This window comes from Marmota marmota, unplaced genomic scaffold (assembly GCF_001458135.2).
Source record: "Marmota marmota marmota unplaced genomic scaffold, marMar, whole genome shotgun sequence".
In the NCBI taxonomy this organism is placed as follows: Eukaryota; Metazoa; Chordata; class Mammalia; order Rodentia; family Sciuridae; genus Marmota; species Marmota marmota.
This window is the reverse complement of record NW_026000206.1, coordinates 9,333,279-9,351,517: the sequence shown is the minus strand read 5'-3', so window position 1 is coordinate 9,351,517 and position 18,239 is coordinate 9,333,279. Positions and strand designations below refer to the sequence as shown.

Here is an 18,239-nt window from a genome sequence, read left to right as displayed (position 1 = left end):
AGTGAAGTTCATGAAGGAAATTCACAAAGCAACAGGGATACAGCCAGAGTTAGCAGCTACCCTAATAGTAAGGAGGGGCCGCCTGGGGGACCCACCCAGAGTGATAAGAGGCTTCAGAGGCATTTCTCTGTCTCTTTGCTCTTGGAAACTGTGTTTCTATTAATTTTACTATAAAGCAATTCATGTTCTTGTATGCTTAAGTATTTTATTCACTCCCATTCTACTTATCTCTTCCTCTCTCTCTTCATATATATTATGTACACATATTTACATGTAATATTTACTAAAAGAGTTGATCAAGCAACATGAGTATCTTCAAACTTTAATAAATATGTATCGAATATAAACTCAACACCTTTTGGAATCAGCCCTGGAGTCAGATGGACGGGTGTAGGGTTAAGGGAAATGTGGAGCGGTCCCTTTGCCAGCCCCTGAGGGCACTGCCCACTCTCAGACTCTGGCAGGTGAGAAGGCCCTGGGAGAAGTGAGGGGCACAGGGGCAGGGAACTCCCTGGAGACGTCCCTTCTGGCTGATATATTTTGGGCATGAGTGTCTGTGCACTATGAAGCTATGGAAATGAGTCCCTGAAACTCTCAGGTCCACATGGCCCCTGGGAGGCTTTTCCAGTCATCCTGGGTCCTGGGGTCTCTAACTACAGGGTCTCTAGTCCTGGGACTGATAATGCTGGAGGGACTGCAGAGCCAGAAGCCAGCCTTATAAAAGGACCTGTGAGATTCTCCTCATAGCAGTGAAATCTATGTTTTATAATTAAATGGTGGGCTGTGGGGCAAGCTTCAAATTCAACAGAAAGCACCACCTCGAAAGTCTGTCACAGAGACAGACCCTCCCACAGATCTTGAGACCACAGTTCTGACCATTCCCAGGTCTTTCATTTCCTGCTCTCTGGAAAGTAGCTGGTGTGTACTCTACAACTTTCCAGAGATTAGTGACATTCTACCCTTTCAGCTCTAATTAGGTTGCCTCTGAGGATGGAAGAGCTGAAAGCAATTAGAGAAAAAAGCAGTATTTTAAGTTTGATTGTTGAATGGGGGGGGGGGAGAGATGAAAACTAATGTTTAATTCAACTGCACCTGTCTGCCCATCTGATATAGATGTGGCTGCATGTGAACCAGGGGGTTGTCAAACCCCACAGGCCAGCTCCCTGGCTGCTGCCTGAACAGAGGGCTCAAACCCTCGGGTTTTGTGCCCCCTTTTCACTCCTAAAATTGGATGTGGGTTGTATCTATCTATAATTACTAGATTTGAAATTAAAACAGGAATTTAAATAATGTTTCATTAATTTATTTTTAAGTAAATGATGAACCCACTTCATGTGAACATGACTTATTTCTATGAAAACAAAAATCTATATTACCCCATTCCAAACAAAACCCCAAACAAACCAAAAACAACCCTAGTAAAAAGAGCAGTATCTTTTCATATTTTCACAAGTCTCTGTACTGCCATGCCTGATGGAAGACAGGCCTTTGATTCTCCAAGGGCTTAAGCATTCTGCAGACTCCACCCACTCCTTAGAGGAAGGTGGTGGAAAGGGGGAACAACAGGGAGGGCCTCTGGGCGCCCGGTTTGATTCCATACGCCCCTGAATGGTCCCACGGGTGTGCGCACTGGGCCCCGGATCCCGGAAGCCAGGGTCAGGGCAGCGCGTGGCCATACCTGGAGGAATCACCAAAGACAGGTTCATGCGCGTGGTCGTGCACAAGGTATCTTAATTGAACTTTTTCTAACAGCCAAGCACTCTAACCCTAAATGTGTGGAGATAGAAATGATTAAAATAAATCTTGGGTTCTTGAAACTGAATAGTCAGTCGCCACCGAACAGAAGATAAACAGGGAGGATATTGTGCAAATAGAAGTATCCTCTGCACTTAGCAGAGAACCCGCACCATGGAACGCTGTGCATCACGTTGCTCCCGCGTTTTTAAAAGACAGTGAAACGCGTACAACTGGAAAAGACACAGGAAACTCCTCAAGATGACTGATTGTGTTTGGTGAGATGGAGAAACCGGGGAGACAGGTTTTTAATTTTTAAAAAAATTTAAGTCTTCCAGCAATGAGTGACACATGGCGACGCTTGTGTTTGGCCCTTAAATTAAAAGAAGACAGGAGGGGGTTCTCTCGGTGACGGGGTCACGTCCCATTTCCGCACTTGAGGTGCAGGGTGCTGCGGGGCTGAGCCATTTTACCTGCCCTGCCAGCGTCCGGGAGAGGAGCCCGGCTTTTCCGCCCTCGGCCCCGCCCACGCTGCCCTCGCCCTTCCCATTGGCTCCGCGCCGCGCCTCCTCGCCCAATCGTGGCCTTTAGCGCCACAATTTGAACCGCCGTTTTGGTTTGAATTGGCGGCGCGGCGGGCCCTGGCGCGGAGTAGCCAGGACACCGGGCGCGACGGGCGGCGGCCGCGGGCGGCAGTGGGGCGGCGCGGGGGCGCGTGGACACCGCTCGCGTCCCGCTCCCCTGCCGCGCACAGCGGGCGACGCAGACGGCGCTAGGTGAGCAGGCCGGACTCGGGTGNATGCTGTTGGGGGCATATCCTCAAAGGGGATATAGGGCCCTGGCTTGGCTTCTGTGTCTTTTTGCTTCCCAGACACCAAGAGGTGAACAGGCCTCCTCCACATGCACTCTGCTGTGATACACTGTGCTTCCACAAGATGTGTATAAGAGACAGCCTACAGGGAGCTTGGCATCTTCCAGGAAGGAGGAAGCCCTGGGGGTCTGAGCTCACAGAGTGGACTGAGAGATCAAGAGGAGCGGGGCGGACGGAGCCCACTTCCCGCTGAGCCTCAGTAGCTGCTTGTTCGGAAGGTGAGCGCGCCGGCCTGGGCGGGTGGAGGGCTCGCGGCTCCCGCGCGCAGGGTCGCTGCGCTTCCCGGACGTGGCAGCTGCTCGACCGTGCTGATCTGCTAGGGAAAGGCTGACTATATCCTTGGTACATGTGCTGTGTGATTGACATGCGTTATGTGCATTTTTGATCAAACAGATTTTGCAGTTAGTTTGATAAATATTTTGCAGTGCAGAGAGGTGTAGATGATTCTTAAACCCGACTGTCTTTAAAAGACACTGTCCCTTCCCAGTAGACACGACCTGGCTGCTCTGGACCTCAGCATTCACTGGGCTGCTGCTCTGTTTCGAAAAATAAAAGCCGTAAGGAAAGCCTCCCCCACACCTGCTGCTGTGCTCTGAAACTCCTCAGCGGTTGGCTCTCTCTTTGGGTGCAGTAATATCCCTGGTCCCGGAACGATACACACAGTTACTAATGGCACCCCCTCACCCTCTAAGGTGTCCTCTAGGTGTGTGATAGGATCACCTCCCACTGTCTGGTCCCTGTCCTGCACTCTGGCATCACCCCATCCTCTGGATTCCTTCATCTCTCACCATCTTCCTGAGGCATTCCAACCTCTTACTTGTGTTGGTATTTTTAAAAGTTTGAACTTGATGGCTGCATTATTCCCCCTACTCTTGTGCTTGAGTGATTCCTTTCTGTCTTTCAAGAATCTGTTTAAATTGTTTGGAAGCCAGCCTTTAATGAACACATGTTTTTCCTAGCATTATCACATCGGTGATTAGTGTTTTTGGTTTGTTTCTCCTGGAAGTCTGGGCTCCAAGGGCAAGGGCTGTCTTCTTATTAGTTATGCACCTAGGACAAGGCACATGAGAGGTGATCAATCTATATCATGAGTACATGTCTAGTAGAAAGATACGCTGGAGATTTGGATTTAAAATCAGTGAATAATAGTGGTTCTTGAGAAACAACACCATTTTACCTTTCAGGGGCCATTGGGCAAGGTCTGGGGACATTTTTCCATGTCACTTCTGGAGAGATATGTGGCAGAGGGCAGGGTTACTAGGAAACACTCAGCAATGCACAAGACAGCCCAACCTTGAAGGCTTCTCTGGCCCAAAATGTCAACAGCAGTGTTGACATTAAGAAACACTAGGGTTGGGGCTGGGGCTCAGTGGTAGAGGGCTTGCCTAGCATGTGTAAGGCACTGGAATCGATTCTCAGCACAGCATATAACTAAATGAATAAAATAAAGGTCCATCAACAGCTAAAAAAAAAGAAGCACTAATGGGTTCTGCCAACAAAATCCAGTTCTAATGAAAAAGTTCTTCTTTGCTGCAATGTTCTGGTACCTAAAATTCAAATTCTCTTCTTGATTTTAAAGAAGCTGTCACTTTGCCTAATTTCCTTAATCTCCAAAAGAAAAAAAAAAAAAGTCCAGTCTTGAATGACATTCATTTTGGTTATTATAAATAGTATTGCAGCATAGATTTTTCAGGTTTTTATTATTTTAGAGCAGTACGTAAGTGCTGTGATAGATGCAGCTGTGCTGAGCCTGGAGGTTCATGTGGAGCCCCTACAGGAAATAAAAGTCTGTCCACTCCTAAAACCCCAGAGGGAGTGCAGTACCAGAGGCTCCCCAGCACTGGGCATTTAGGGTTTCCTTCTGTGCTTTGCCACCATGTCAGCTTTCTGTGCACAGACAGTTGATTCTAGATATTGTTTTTTGTTGCTGGCCTATCAGGATTTTTGATGTTAGGAGACTTTTGAATCTATCTGTTAGTAAGGTGTAGTTTTAAAACAACAGTGAAGAGCTCACACTTGACATGACTATGTGCCAGGCACAGGGTGACACGTGCATTGTTTGAACAACACTGACCCGGACACTAAAGTAACCTTTCTTTATATGAAGAAGCTAAAGCACAGGCGGTTGCTAGCAGGAAATACTGTACTTTGGGGTTGGTTAAATCTTTAATCATACATAAACTACTTAAAAACACAAAGCAATAAAGTCTTATAAGCATAGCTATTTTTGTAAAGGGTAATTAAATTTGTATTGTAGTATTTTTCAGTTCTAATTAAATACTCTATTGGGCTTGGTGGCACATGCCTCTAATCCCAGTGGCTTGGAAGGCTGAGGCAGGAGGATGGTGAGTTCAAAGCCAGCCTCAGCAAAAGCGAGGCACTAAGCAACTCTGTGAGACCCTGTCTCTAAATAAAATACAAAATAGGGCTGGAGATGTGGCTTAGTGGTGAAGTTCCCCTGGTACCCCCCCACCCCCCCACCAAAAAAATTAAGTACTCTAAGTTTTAAAGATTTCAGATAGCTTTTTATGCAACATTTGTAAAAACTTTTTGCAAAATATGAAGACCATTTGCACTGCATTGTTTTATTTTATTTTATTTTTTTGTTATTCCTGGTCATTACATTTATAGATCAAGCACATTAGTCCAATTCTGTTTTGTTTTGACAATTTGGGATGATTTTTTAAGGAGTTACAACAACCAAAAAAAAATCTTAACTCTTTTATATTAAGGGGTACCGAATGTGACATTCGTATCCAGCTTCCTGTAGTGTCAAAACAACACTGCAAAATTGAAATCAAGGAACAGAAGGTAAGTGAGTGGGTTTTTGGAAGTTGATTTTTGAAACTTTAATTTGCTTTTTTTTCTTGTCATTAGTTGTGTATTTTCCCCCTTTTTTTTACGATTGTAGGCAATATTGTGTAACTTCAGTTCCACTAATCCAGCACAAGTAAATGGGTCTGCTATTCAAGAACCTGTACCGCTAAAGCATGGAGATATAATAACTATTATTGACCGTTCTTTCAGGTAGGTAGAAATTAGTTCAGCTAACAACAAAAGGCCTGCTCTGATTAACCGTGGACAGTGCTGCTATTCGGCTGTGATTCCTCCTGATGGTGGTGATGTGGAAGGGCTTCAGGCTTCACTTGCAGACTTGATAATCTAGAAGCATAGGTCTCTGGGAGTGACACTGGACCCAGATGAGATGGAATTCCAGCATTCGAGAGCACACAATTAGGTGGAAGATAGGTAAACTCATCTTAAAGGAGGCTGTTATTTTCTTGTGAATGTTGTGAAACTGTGCTTTTTTAGTTGCTTTTCATTTTAAGCAGAATGCATTCATAGATAGCTATAGAACCCTTGGTCTTGGCCTTCCAGCCTCCATGGCTGAGAGCGGCAAAGTTCTGTTGAAGACACCCTTATGGTGACTCATTATGGCAGTCCTAGGGAAACAGGCCGTAGGGAAAAGGATTTGATTCAGCCCTCTGATACCATGAGAAACCATTCCAGATACCTAAAGACTTTTAATCCGGGTAGGATCAAAATTCAAATCAGGCTCTTTCACAAATCCTGAAGTTTTTATCATGTAGAATAATGGATTGCTTCCATGGATTTGATCTCAGATCAGTCACAACAATTATGGAGTCCCACTAAGATCCTAGGCACAGAGTAAGTGGGAGTAGATGATCATGGTGTTCTGAAACAGCCCTGCAGTTCCCTGAAGTGAAGTCACAGCTTTATGTTCACCTGAAGTGTGTCACTCCATGAAGAGCGAGTTACCTCCGGGTTGCTGGATGTGTGCTTCATGCTGTTCACTGGCTTCCAGGAGTGTGGGGGAGAGGAAGCCGGTTCTGCTCCTATTCAGTGGGCATTCATTCACACAGAGGTGCTCAGAGAGATTGTCTAGCCATTCCCAGGCCAGTCAGTAGGAGTTAATCTGGGTTCCCACCTCTGACAACAGTGTTCCAAAAGAAACCTGAGAAAATTGATTCAAGTTTCTAGTGGAAAACCCTTTTCCAGCTCTAAGTTCATTTCAATGTATAAGGTAATGTTCCGAACAGAGCCTGAAGTTTTTTCTTGCACATGACCCAATATGGAGGCTTCAGCTAGAGAGTGTGAATCCCAGACTAACTCTGCCATCCTTCCCTGTGCTGTAGGTATGAAGATGAAAGTCGACAGAATGGCAGCAAGTCAACTGAAAGTCCTGGGAGGACTCGTGAACAGGTGATGGGAAGGACCATTTGGATTTGGGCTCTGATTCTTCTTTGATGATAGGAAATCATTTATAGGCATTTTGACAAATGATTTTTTTACTTTAAATTAGCGAGGATGGCTTTCTGGCTATAGCAGAAAAATAAGATACGAAAACAAGTTGAACTTAGACACAGTGAAATAATCTAAAACTGTTTCTTTGTGATTCAGAATGAGGGTACTGCATTGTCTTATGCTTTTGGCCAGAACGTCTCCTCTAGTATGCCGTGCTCTTCCTGGAAGCCTGTGGTGGAGCAGCCCTGACACAGGGACTTAAACCTTGGGATCTGCACTGCCTCATAGTAGCTTTTGTCTTCCTCTCATTATTCTCATCCATCTGCGTGTCTAAAGTAATCATGTAAAAATCGTGAGAACCAAGATGCTTCCTGTTGTGTGATGTGAAGCCAGTCCCAGGGAGAGGCCATGTGAGAAGCCCTGGCTATCTGAGACTGTCAGTGCACGATGGGTACACCAGGGGCACAGCTTATTAAGCACGATTCTGGTCACGTGCTTGGAGACTTAGTGCTTGGAGACTTTGTGGGGCGCAGCAGCTCTAGGATGTGTCCTGAGAATTTGTCTTTTCTGCTCTTTGGGAAGCTGCTCAAGAGCAGCTTTATGTGGGGCCAGGTGGGAGTTGTTGGTTTGGAAACTTTTTTAAGTGCCTCTGCAGTTAGCCATAGGCACTTAAGCTCAAGACCTCTGCCACGGCCTGGTAATGGGGATTGCTCATTGAGTCGGGAGCTCATCCACTCCTGTGCTGCAAACTATTTTGGGGGGTTATCCCACACACCAGCCGTTATCCAACTTGTTATTAGGTGTAAAGAAGTAAGCCAAGTAGTTATGGAACTATGGACTGGACTCCTTGGCAGTCTGTATCACTTGTCACCTGTGATTAAAATAAATAAGTATTAAAGTTGCATATGTTGAGAAAATTATAGTAATTTGACAGGGATTTTATGGCTATCAATAAAATTGCACAAAAATTGGATTATATATATCATACATATTTTAAATTTTATTAGTAGTTCATTTTTTGTTGTTTAGTCATAAGATTCTGGTCCATTTTGGATTGGAAATAAAATAAAACTCATCTTTCATAGATAGTTTTAGAAGGTGTTAAATATCAAACTTGAAGGGACTCAGTGAAGCGGTTAGACTCTTTGCCTTTGGTAATAGCATTTGGGAATTTTCTTAGTATTCCAGGTGATACACTTTTCCTCTGGAGTATCAGGCTTCTGCGGCTTGTATACATGTCATGGTTATTTCTTTCCTGTTGGGCTGCCAGGGTGTGTGGGAGTCTAATACAGGCTGCGGCTGCAGTGCCCCTGGCTGAGCTGCTTCCACTGTGCCTTCACCTGGGCTCCCAGGTGACAGCACTGAACATGCTTGTGGCCATGGTTCACCCACAGGTCCTGGACGCATTTCTGCTGAAGCTTGTGGTCAATAGTTCTGCTTGGGGTGGGTGAATAGGTGTAGACGATGCTCGATTTTAGCTTCATTCCTCTCTCATATGATACTGGGCCATCACTTGAAGTTTTAGAATCTTTCTGAGGTTTAAGTTAAGTCATTTTATGCCTGGGGTTTGTTTTTTTTATTCTATCACTTGCTCTTATTTAAAAGCCAGCTAAGATGTGTCTTGACCACTAGCTTCTCAAAGTCTCAAATGTCAAAGGAGCAGCTTTGCAAAGAAGATAATTAGTAAAAAAAGAGTATTTTCATTGTGATGATCACCAACATTTAGGAAGGACTGAAATCATTGTTCTTGCTTTCCCAATGCACAGGGACCAGCGTGGCGTGCCTCGAGAGCTGGCTCTTCAGCTGACCCTGGTTTGTACTTGGTTGGGTTCACTTCTGGGATCCTCAGGGCCAGACCACTGCACAGTGGCAAGGGGAGGGCTAATGGGGGCACAAGTGTGAGACTCTAGGAGGTGTGCCATGTGACCCATCAAGCCTGGGCAGAGCTGTCACTGTTTTCCTAGTAATTGATGGGTTACTGAGTTTAGGGTAGAGTCCAAGTTCACATAAATTGAATTTTCAGTTGTCAGTTTAATTCTGAGTCATTCAATAGATTATTGTCACTTCATCCTGATTGGAGGCTAATGTGATTTTTTATTTATTTGAATCAAAATATTAATATCTTAAGACTTACAGAGTTTAGGCAGTAAATAATTTGTAGACTAAGGGAAAAGCAAGGTTATAAGGCAATTTGAAACAATTATGATACTAAATCATAATCTACAAGTTTTAATCATTGAGAAAATCTTGAATTTCTGTTTCTTATTTCAAAATTTATTGTCAAGATGGGAAAGAGCAAGATTCCAAAGCCCATTCAAAGATCATGGAAAGAAATGCTTGGGGAAAGCCTGTGGAGTATGCCAAGGAGATCACAGGAGACAGTTCTGCCTTGGATGGTGCTGACCCAGAACCACCTAGCGCTCGGTCCTCAGAACATCAGGGGCAGGATGGCAGAAATGCAGGGGATACCTCTTCTGGGGACTTTAAGGCAAAGCCCAGAGTAACGTTAGTGAGCGGTCATGGAACACCAAGGTCTGTTGCCTCTGCGCAGTGCTTTGACAACAGCAAGAGAAGTGAATCCCCCTTTAAGAAGCTTTATCAGTCGATGAAGGAGGAGTTGGATGCAAACCCACCAGGACAAAATGTACAATGCCACAGAAAATCAGGAGCACACAGTGGTGGCACAGCAGAGAGAGAAAGCACTGGTGGTTTGCAGAGGGAGCCCCAGCTGGTGCTGTCAAGTCAACCAAGACGGAAATCTGGGAGAAGCACCCCCATGAAGGAAGACCCTTTCCCAGAACCAGAGACCAGCCAGACTGAGAAGGGAAGTGACTTGGAGCCTGTGGAGGCCTCCAAGAGGCTTGTGGGTACCAGCACTCCTCTCTCTAAGATGACCAGAGGGAAGGCCCCTGTGCCGTGTCCACAGCTACCAAGTTTTGCTCAGGAACATAAGAATGAAGACCTGCGTGTGACTCTCAGTGAAAGTGCCCGTGTCAAGGCAGTTGGTGTGACAGGTACTCCTGGGAAGCTTTTAATTAGAAATCAAGCACCAATCAAAGCTGAAGGCACTGCCAACCTCAACAAAAAGCCGGAAAATCTTTCTTCTAGAAGCAGGAGGAGTGTTCCTACAAATATGGAAGTGCTGCCCGCAGAAATCCAGAGCCAGCCTTTTTTAACTCAGTATCTCACTCAAGTTGAAAAGAAGATTCAAAAGGAGTCCTTCAATAAGCCTGAGAAATTGGGCACAGCAGCTGGACAGATTTGTTCTGGGTTACCTGGTCTTAGTTCAGTTGATATCAGCAACTTTGGTGATTCCATTAGTAAGTTTGTTTAATGATAAATCTACTTTCCCCCAAAGTTTAATATCTACCGTATATAGAGATACTAATGAGACTGTCAATAAATATGAGCTTTGTGGTGAGGAACCTACTTAAGCCCGAGGGTGCAAGGACAAGGCATGTTTCCATTTCAGGTACAGATGAGTCTAAAGACCTGGATTATTGTAGCAAGCAACAATGGGAAGGTGCACTAGTTAGGGAAGTATGCACAGGCTACCTGAGATAGGTAACCCAAAAGCATGTGGTTCTCTTTCCTTCTATCACAAAATAGGAAGGGGAATATTTATAATTGCTTTTGATCTAGGGTTCAGTTCTGAACTACAACTTACTGAATCCTATGCATTAGGTTGGAATAAACCCCTGGAAACCCTGTGAGAATCACTGAACATAGTGGTAGCTCTCAGGGATTAATGCTTTGTTCTCAGAGTCTCTTCCAAGAACTGTGTTATAAACACTGGACTAGGTGTTGGGCTTTGTAGCCATTGACACAGGGAGGAACGTCCATGAAGTGTTCTTATATTCCTATTGCAAGTGGGGCAACTAACAACCCAAAGTCCCAGAATGAGTGTCTTTAATACCAGGAGTGGAGCTCTGGCATCTTCCTACACGCTGTAGGGTCCCGCTTCTGCAGCTGGACCACTGTGGGTGGGGAGTGTCTAAAATATACTGTGTCTGTCCACTAAGCCTCCTACAGGGGCTCCTCACTTGGTCAGAGATTTGTGCTGATGGGTGGTTCAGAAGGTTGGGCCGGGGGGCTGGGTCACATGAACCTCCCGGATAAGTTTTTATGGCTCACATTCTGCTCACTATTTGTAGGTGTGGGTCAGGCCCAAGCATGTGTGTCTTTTTTTTTTTTTTTTTTTTTTATTTTTTAATATTTATTTTTTAGTTTTTGGCGGACACAACATCTTTGTTTGTATGTGGTGCTGAGGATCGAACCCGGGCCTCACGCATGCCAGGCGAGCACGCTACCGCTTGAGCCACATCTCCAGCCCCGCATGTGTGTCTTAGAAAGTTCTCTCTGGCCACTGTTAGTGTTTGTCCATCATCCCTCTGCCCCAGTGCCAGCTACTGCTACAGACTGGTCACTATCTTCAGTGTTAGAGAAAAGCTCTGTACTGTGCAGTAGCCACTTGCTGTCTCAGTTGCTCCTCCCGAGGTATTTTAGGGAGTCTCAGGGTAGCTTTGGCTTCAATAAGGTTACAGAAGAACCCAGGTGTCAGGTTCCAATTGGTTAGATTTTAATAGTAGTTTGAAATAATCATGCATCCTGTGAGGTTTATTCATTGCCCCTTTCACATCTGCTGTCCTTCCTTAGACAAGAGTGAGGACTTGTCCTTGAAGAGAAGGCGCGTGTCCTTTGGTGGTCGTCTAAGACCTGAATTATTTGATGAAAACTTACCTCCTAATACCCCTCTCAAGAAAGGGGAGACACCAGCCAAGAGGAAGTCTCTTGCAGCTCACAGTCCAGCTGTCCTGAAGAAGATCATCAAGGTAAGCTGGACAGTCGGTGGCGTTCTCTGCAGTGCTCACAGGGACACACCTCCTGCCCAGATGCTGCTCTAAGCAGAGTGACCAGTCAGATCTGCAGTCTTCTAATCAATAAGCTTTTACGGCACTCAGTCACTTATCTTATTTGGTCTGGGAAGGTAGACATCGGCTCCCAGTTGGCTGTAAGGTGGCTCAGTGGGTTGGGTGTGTGTGACACTTTTACTTTTGGAGCTCAAGACCCCTGACACCTGTGCCTATATACACCTGTGCCACAGACCCACCTGGGTCACACTACAGATGTCCAGTTAAAAAGATTCTGGATTCATTGACTCATAGCCACAGGATCATTTCATTTTCTTCAGGGTTGAAGGTAAAGTCAGGGCATTTGACTGGGAAGGAGGAAAATCTTTGGTAAATCTGTCTCTTTTGCACAGTCAGCTTTGTAGGCATTTTTGTCACTGGTGCTCTGCTTCCCTCCCTGTCTTCAGCCCCTGGGGAGTGGGACTGCGTGGCTCACTGTAGCCAGGGCTGTCCGGCTTTACTTTCTCTTAGTAACAAGAAGTGGGAAGGCCCACCTCTCTCCTTCCTGTTTTACCCTGGCTCGCAGTGGGCAGTCTCATGACCAGACACCTGCAGCGGCTGGGCCAGGACAGAGCTCGGAGCTGGGTCATCTCACTCAGCAGGCTGTCCCTCCATCTTTCCTGTGGGAATGCCTCAAGTCCGACTGGATTTCTGCTTTGTCTCCATTTTCTTTCCCTCAGTGAATGGGACAAACTCAGCTCTGCCTTAACCTTCTAAGACAATGCTTTAAACATCGGGTGCTTTGAGATTTTAACAGCTTAAATTCTTCATTGAAAACATTTTGGCAGGCCTTACAGAGATGTTATGTTTTGGGGAAAGTTTCTCATGACCATTTCTTCCCATCAGGAACAGCCTGCGTCACCAGGAACAGAGTCTTCAGGAGTCTGCTGGGAAGTGAAAGCACAGAGTGTGTCTACAGGGTCCCCAGCTGCTAGTCCCAGAATAACTGCAGCAAACCCAGGTGATCAGAGACGCCGATCAGGCAAGGCCTCGGCTGCCTCTGATGGCAACAAGTCCCCTCAAGACACTCCCAAGAAAGCGGGGAGGAAGAGTGGCCAACTGTCTTCAAAGAGGACTTCTATTAGCCGAAGCCAACACGGCATTTTGCAGATGATTTGTTCCAAAAGGAGAAGCGGTGCTTCTGAGGCCAACCTCATTGGTTAGTGTTGGGTTGGCGAATGTGTTTTAAGGTCATTTTTCCTCATTAATTAGTCCCAGTTTTTGTTTAAGTTTCACCATCTTTTTTCTGACAGTTGCAAAATCATGGGCAGATGTAGTTAAACTCGGTGCAAAGCAAACACAAACAAAAGTTGTGAAGCATGGCCCCCAGAGGCAGGTGCACAGAAGACAGAGAAGACCCAACACTCCCAAGGTAGGAGATTCCTGTGGGTGGCCTATGCACACCTGCTGCTGCTCAGGGCGCCTGAAGTGTTGCTCATGCTCTGCTCTTTTGTCCCTCTCACCTCCTTCCACAGAAGCCCACAGGCCCCGTTCACCATCAGTTTAGCACGGGCCATGCAAACTCTCCTTGTACCATAATAATAGGGAAGGCTCAGATTGAAAAAGTGACCGCACCTGCTCGGCCCTACAGGATGCTGAACAACTTGGTCTTCAGTCAGAAAATGGACTATAATGAAGACCTTTCAGGTAAAGTAGCCAGAGTTCCTGTGATCGTAACTCTTGGTGTCCTGACTGTGACTCTGATGCTGTTTGCCACCTTTGCTCATTTGCTGTGCGTGCCATCATAGAGCAACAACTGAGGCAGCTGGCCAGGGTCAGAGACTTCAATGACGGGAAGCTGGTGGGGAGTACAAGGCTATGTCTACACATTGGGATCCTGTGTCCTCCAGAAAGCACCTCTGAACATGGCAGGTGCTTTGCATGCTTTTTCCCGGACAGCAGCATTGGAGCAGGGAACTGAAAGTGCTTTGGGGGGAGAAGGCCACCTTTTCTTAGTTCCCTTTGCTGTGCAGTTGTTGTGGCTGCTCCTGGCGGAGCTGGAACAGGTGTTTTTGAGCAGTGCTTTGCTTCTTCAAGCAAAGCTTTCTTTCTTTGAAACTTAACTGTATCTTGAAAGAAAGGCTCTAGGAGAACCTACAAGGAGGGTCTTTAGACCATTAATTGAGCAGATGCTTCCACACTGTTCACATTCTTAGTGAAGGTGTGAGCTGACTTGCTTAGAGATCACAGCTATGGCGAGGAAGCAGATTTTACGTTCCATATTACATGGTATATGAGTGGTTTCCACTGTGCAGCCCAGGAGGGAGTTGAGTTTTGAATTGACTGGGTACAACCTTATTTTGGGAATTGAAAGTCATTGTACTGCTCAGTATGCAAAGTACGTTAATAAGAGTAATACTTGGATCAATTCATTTATCTTTAAAAAGAGCAAAACAAAAACAGTAGGTGAATGTATATATGTATACTTGTAAATTGTGAATATGTATAGGATACTGATGTACATTTTACAAAATGTTAAAAACAGCTCAAAAGTACTTCTTTTTATATATCAACCTATAATTTGAAAATTTTTTGTTTTTTAGTTATGCATAACACTAGGATTTGATTTAGCATAATTATAAAAACATGGAACATAAGTTTGCTCCATTTCAGTCCCCAGTACTTGTCCTTTCCCTCCTATCCTCCCTCTCCTGGTCCCTACCCCCTTCTCTACTGATCTTTATTCACTTTCAGCTGGGTTTTGGTATCTTGCGGGTATTGTTGAAGGTGAGCTGCTCTGTGGAATGCCCATAGACTTGCATAGGAGAGCTGGGTCAGATTTGCCCATTGCCTTTTATTTTAATAGGACCCCCCACCCCCACCCCACGGCCCCTTTTAAGATAAAAATGAGATCTTAAATACTCTGTGCCTAGGACACTGGGTTGTCCCAAGCACTTCTTCCTTCAAGACCCTTCTAGGAGTCCTGCAGTTTCACCCCTGGGTGTTGCTGTCCACTTAGAAACAGTAACTGCTGGACCTAGGCCCTGGGTGCTTTGGGGAAGGCCTGGAGGGCTGAGAGGAAGGAGACCTCTGTGAAGGACTGGGTCAGTTGGGAGCCTCAGCTGGCTTCCCAGACTGTCCTGCAGAGAGTGCTGGCCCAGGTATACGGGTTCCCTCTCCGTGGCTCTAGCCCAGGGAGAAGAGGAGTGCAATCTCACACATGAGATACTGTATACTTTCTTTTTCTGAGATGTCACTACTGCTTTTTTGGTGTTAAAATGGGATGCAATGCTATTTGGATTTTTAAAAATACATACCATGACTTGTCCAAACTAAAAATGGGCAGCATCCTGTCACTTTCTAAAAGGTGGGGGAGATATTGTTTGTATGCAAAATCTTGGAGGAACCAGAACTTTTGGGGAAGCAGCAGGCCCTTGGGACCTGGATGCCTCGGGGGAGACCCTGAGGGAACATGCCCACCACCAGTTTCTGTCCTGCCGGCACTTTTGTTTGCGGACTAGTTTGGAAGACCATAGAGGACAACTACCTCATTTGATTTCCTTTCCTGTCAGAAAGAGGTAGAGGAGAAGCTGTATCCACCTGTTTTCTCATTGTCTTCTTTTAAAATGAGCACATTATTAATAGCTAATGAGACCCTGAGTCCTAGGAGTCCTGGGACTTAGGAGTTTGCCTCCTATCGTTTAGTCTGTTTTGTATGAGAACTGGGGTAGCTAATTGTACATAAGTAATAAGTTTAAAATGTTTTCACTTACCAGGGCTCACTGAAATGTTCAAGACCCCAGTGAAGGAGATGACACAAAGGACAACCACATCTCCCAGCACTCTTTCCAGTTCAGAGAAATTGCTTGGAAAAAAGCCTCAAGTAACTAACTCAGGAGGAAAACCTCTGCCCCTCACTTTGGAGATTTCGGGTTGGTTGGCTTTCCTCCTAGACTGTCATGCATTGGGAACTTACAGATGGCTTCATTTCTAAACTTTCAGATGCTCTAGTGTTACTTCACAGCAGAGGCCCCTGATGAAATACCCTTTCTGCCTCCTCTGCTCTGTTCAAGCAGGGATTCCTGTTGGCTGTGAACTACCACTGCATCCATTTACCACGTAGATAGAAATAGCTAATAAGTTCAAGGGTTCTCACACACTTTTAGCTTCTTTATGTATTATAAGAGAATGATAAGGCAGAAAAGTATATTTGCTCTCATACTTATGAATTACTCATATTCAGAATAATTGGGATTATAGAGGAGAAAGATAGTGATTTGTGTACTAATTATCCTTCCTAATTGTGTGGGTGAGAGGAGCCCCAGGAGAATGAGACAGGAGGCATCAGTCTGTCTTCCCCTTTCCTTTGGTGCTAGTCATTGCATCCCTGCTACGGAGGGAGCAGCTTGCTACCCTTCAGAATGTCGCTGGTGTTGAAATGTAGACGTTTCCTGCATAATATGGACCCCAAGCATACAAGGTAGAAGTCTTGTTAATTAACTTCATTAATGGTTTAAGACAAGAAATAGCTGTTTCTCATATCTGAAAAAAATAATTGCCTATATTCAGGTCTGTGGCCCTGGCATGGCAGCCTTCAGAAGACCCATCATAAGGCACTTTTCCCCAAGTAATCACTACAAACCCTAACTACCACTTAATGATGGCCCCACTTTATCACCAGTGACATTACACTTAAGGGTACATGGCTCACTGATAAGACAGATTTATGTCCATATTAGCAGCCTCACATTCCTAGAATGTTGAGAGGAAGCTGGATTATTGGCTCAGACACTATATTTCTTGAGAATAAAATACTAAGTTGATTTAAAACAATAAATATAATAGCTAATATACTTTTATTATAGGATCAAATGTGCTCTCCAGTACACAGAAAACAGAAGAAGAACCATCTGAGACGTGTTTTGCAAGCCCATCCTTAAGACGGCAGAGTATTAGAAAAGTTGAAAACACAGAGAAAACTCCCAGGAACATCGGTACAATGACTCATTTTGAGATGAGAACTCCAGAGTTTTCACCAGAGCCTCTGAAGACGGTATCCAGTGCCAACAAGCTCAGAAGATCCGTGGAGCTCAGAAATGCAGAGGTGTCCCGTGTGGAGAGCAAGACCGAAGCAGGAGCAGATGCTGCTGGGGCCCTCCCTGGAAGACGCCTGAGGGAGACGCCCTGGGGAGGACAGGAGGGGGGCCGAGAGGAAAGTGCCCAGTCAGAAGGAAAGGGTGGCAGGGTGACAGATGGAAGGAGATCGAGAACTGGGGGCCTGAAGAGTGAACCCACAGCCAGCCTCACAGACCCGGAGAAGACACTCAACGTAGGACCCTGGGAAGACCCGTCAGGTAGCCAGCGGCTGCCCCGAACACCAGGGTGCACCAAGGAAACAGTGAACGAGGAAAAGGAAGCCACTAAACTGCCCTGTGGAACTCCTCTGCCCAGTCCAGCAACTCCCACCGCAAGTGGGAAGAGACAGCGCAAGAGATCTCTGGGAAAGGTGGATGTGCAGGAGGAGGCCTCTGCACTGAGGAAGCGCGCCCACCTGCCAATGGAAGCCACGCACTCACGCGCAGCGCCAGGAGGAGATGAGGAAAGCACTGGGGTGTTGAAGGGAACTCCAGAGCAGAAGAAGGACTCAGTGGTGTATGGAACTGGAATGAAGAGGGGGCCACGAACTCCTAAGAAAAAGACCCAACCCCTAGAAGACCTGGCTGGCTTCAAAGAACTATTCCAAACCCCAAAACACACTGAAGAGTCTATGGCAGTCGATAAAAAAAGATTGCTAGTCAAATTCCCCGAACCAGGACCTGTGGGAACCTCAACCAGCACAAAAACACAAGTCAACACGCTGCAAGGAAGAGTAGATGTGAAACAAGAGTGCCCTGCACCAGAGAGGCTCAGAGACACCCCCAGGGAAGCCAGGCACACAGGCAGAGCGTCAGGAGCAGGTGGCAGTGCAGTCAGAGCTCTGGAGGACTCTGCACAGCAGGCCCTGTGTCCAGTAGCAAACGTTACAGCCAGCAGGCGGCAGCCAGGGACACCCAGGGAAAAGGCCCAGCCCCTGGAGGACCTGGCTGGCTTCCAAGAACTTTTCCAAACACCAGGCCGTGGCAAGGACCCGAAGACTACTGGAGAAACCACAGATGCACCTTGCAAATCTACAGGACCAGAACCCAGAGGTACTCCAACCCCCTCCAAGAGACGGCCAAGGACAAGTCTGCAGAAAGTGGAGGAGAAGGAAGCACTCCAAGCACTTAGGAAAGTGTCACAGTCACCAGGCAGAGCCATGCACACACGCACAGGACCAGTACAGGAGGAGAAAGGCGTCAGAGCACTTGGGACTCCAAGGCAGAAACTGGACCTGACTGACAACCTAAGTGGACTGAAAAGACAACGACGCACCCCTAAGGAAAAGGCCCAGCCCCTGGAGGACCTGGCTGGCTTCCAGGAGCTCTTCCAAACACCAGGGTGGGACAAGGACCCAAAGACTCCTGGAGAAAGGACAGATG

At 46.1% G+C, this 18,239-nt stretch overlaps 1 protein-coding gene across 1 annotated transcript in view; it reads left to right on the top strand.

The window, feature by feature from the left end:
• Positions 1 to 1,608: 1,608 nt before the first annotated feature.
• Positions 1,609 to 18,239, top strand: part of Mki67 (marker of proliferation Ki-67) — a 24,261-nt gene continuing 7,630 nt past the window's right edge. The window contains exons 1-13 of the mRNA XM_015498448.2: positions 1,609 to 1,725; positions 2,759 to 2,823; positions 5,338 to 5,416; positions 5,517 to 5,632; positions 6,763 to 6,829; positions 8,638 to 8,683; positions 9,157 to 10,191; positions 11,528 to 11,703; positions 12,628 to 12,940; positions 13,035 to 13,153; positions 13,257 to 13,428; positions 15,498 to 15,653; positions 16,587 to 18,232. Of these exons, the coding sequence (XP_015353934.1) occupies positions 1,609 to 1,725; positions 2,759 to 2,823; positions 5,338 to 5,416; positions 5,517 to 5,632; positions 6,763 to 6,829; positions 8,638 to 8,683; positions 9,157 to 10,191; positions 11,528 to 11,703; positions 12,628 to 12,940; positions 13,035 to 13,153; positions 13,257 to 13,428; positions 15,498 to 15,653; positions 16,587 to 18,232 (4,107 nt within the window). The remainder of the gene's footprint in view (positions 1,726 to 2,758; positions 2,824 to 5,337; positions 5,417 to 5,516; positions 5,633 to 6,762; positions 6,830 to 8,637; positions 8,684 to 9,156; positions 10,192 to 11,527; positions 11,704 to 12,627; positions 12,941 to 13,034; positions 13,154 to 13,256; positions 13,429 to 15,497; positions 15,654 to 16,586; positions 18,233 to 18,239) is intronic.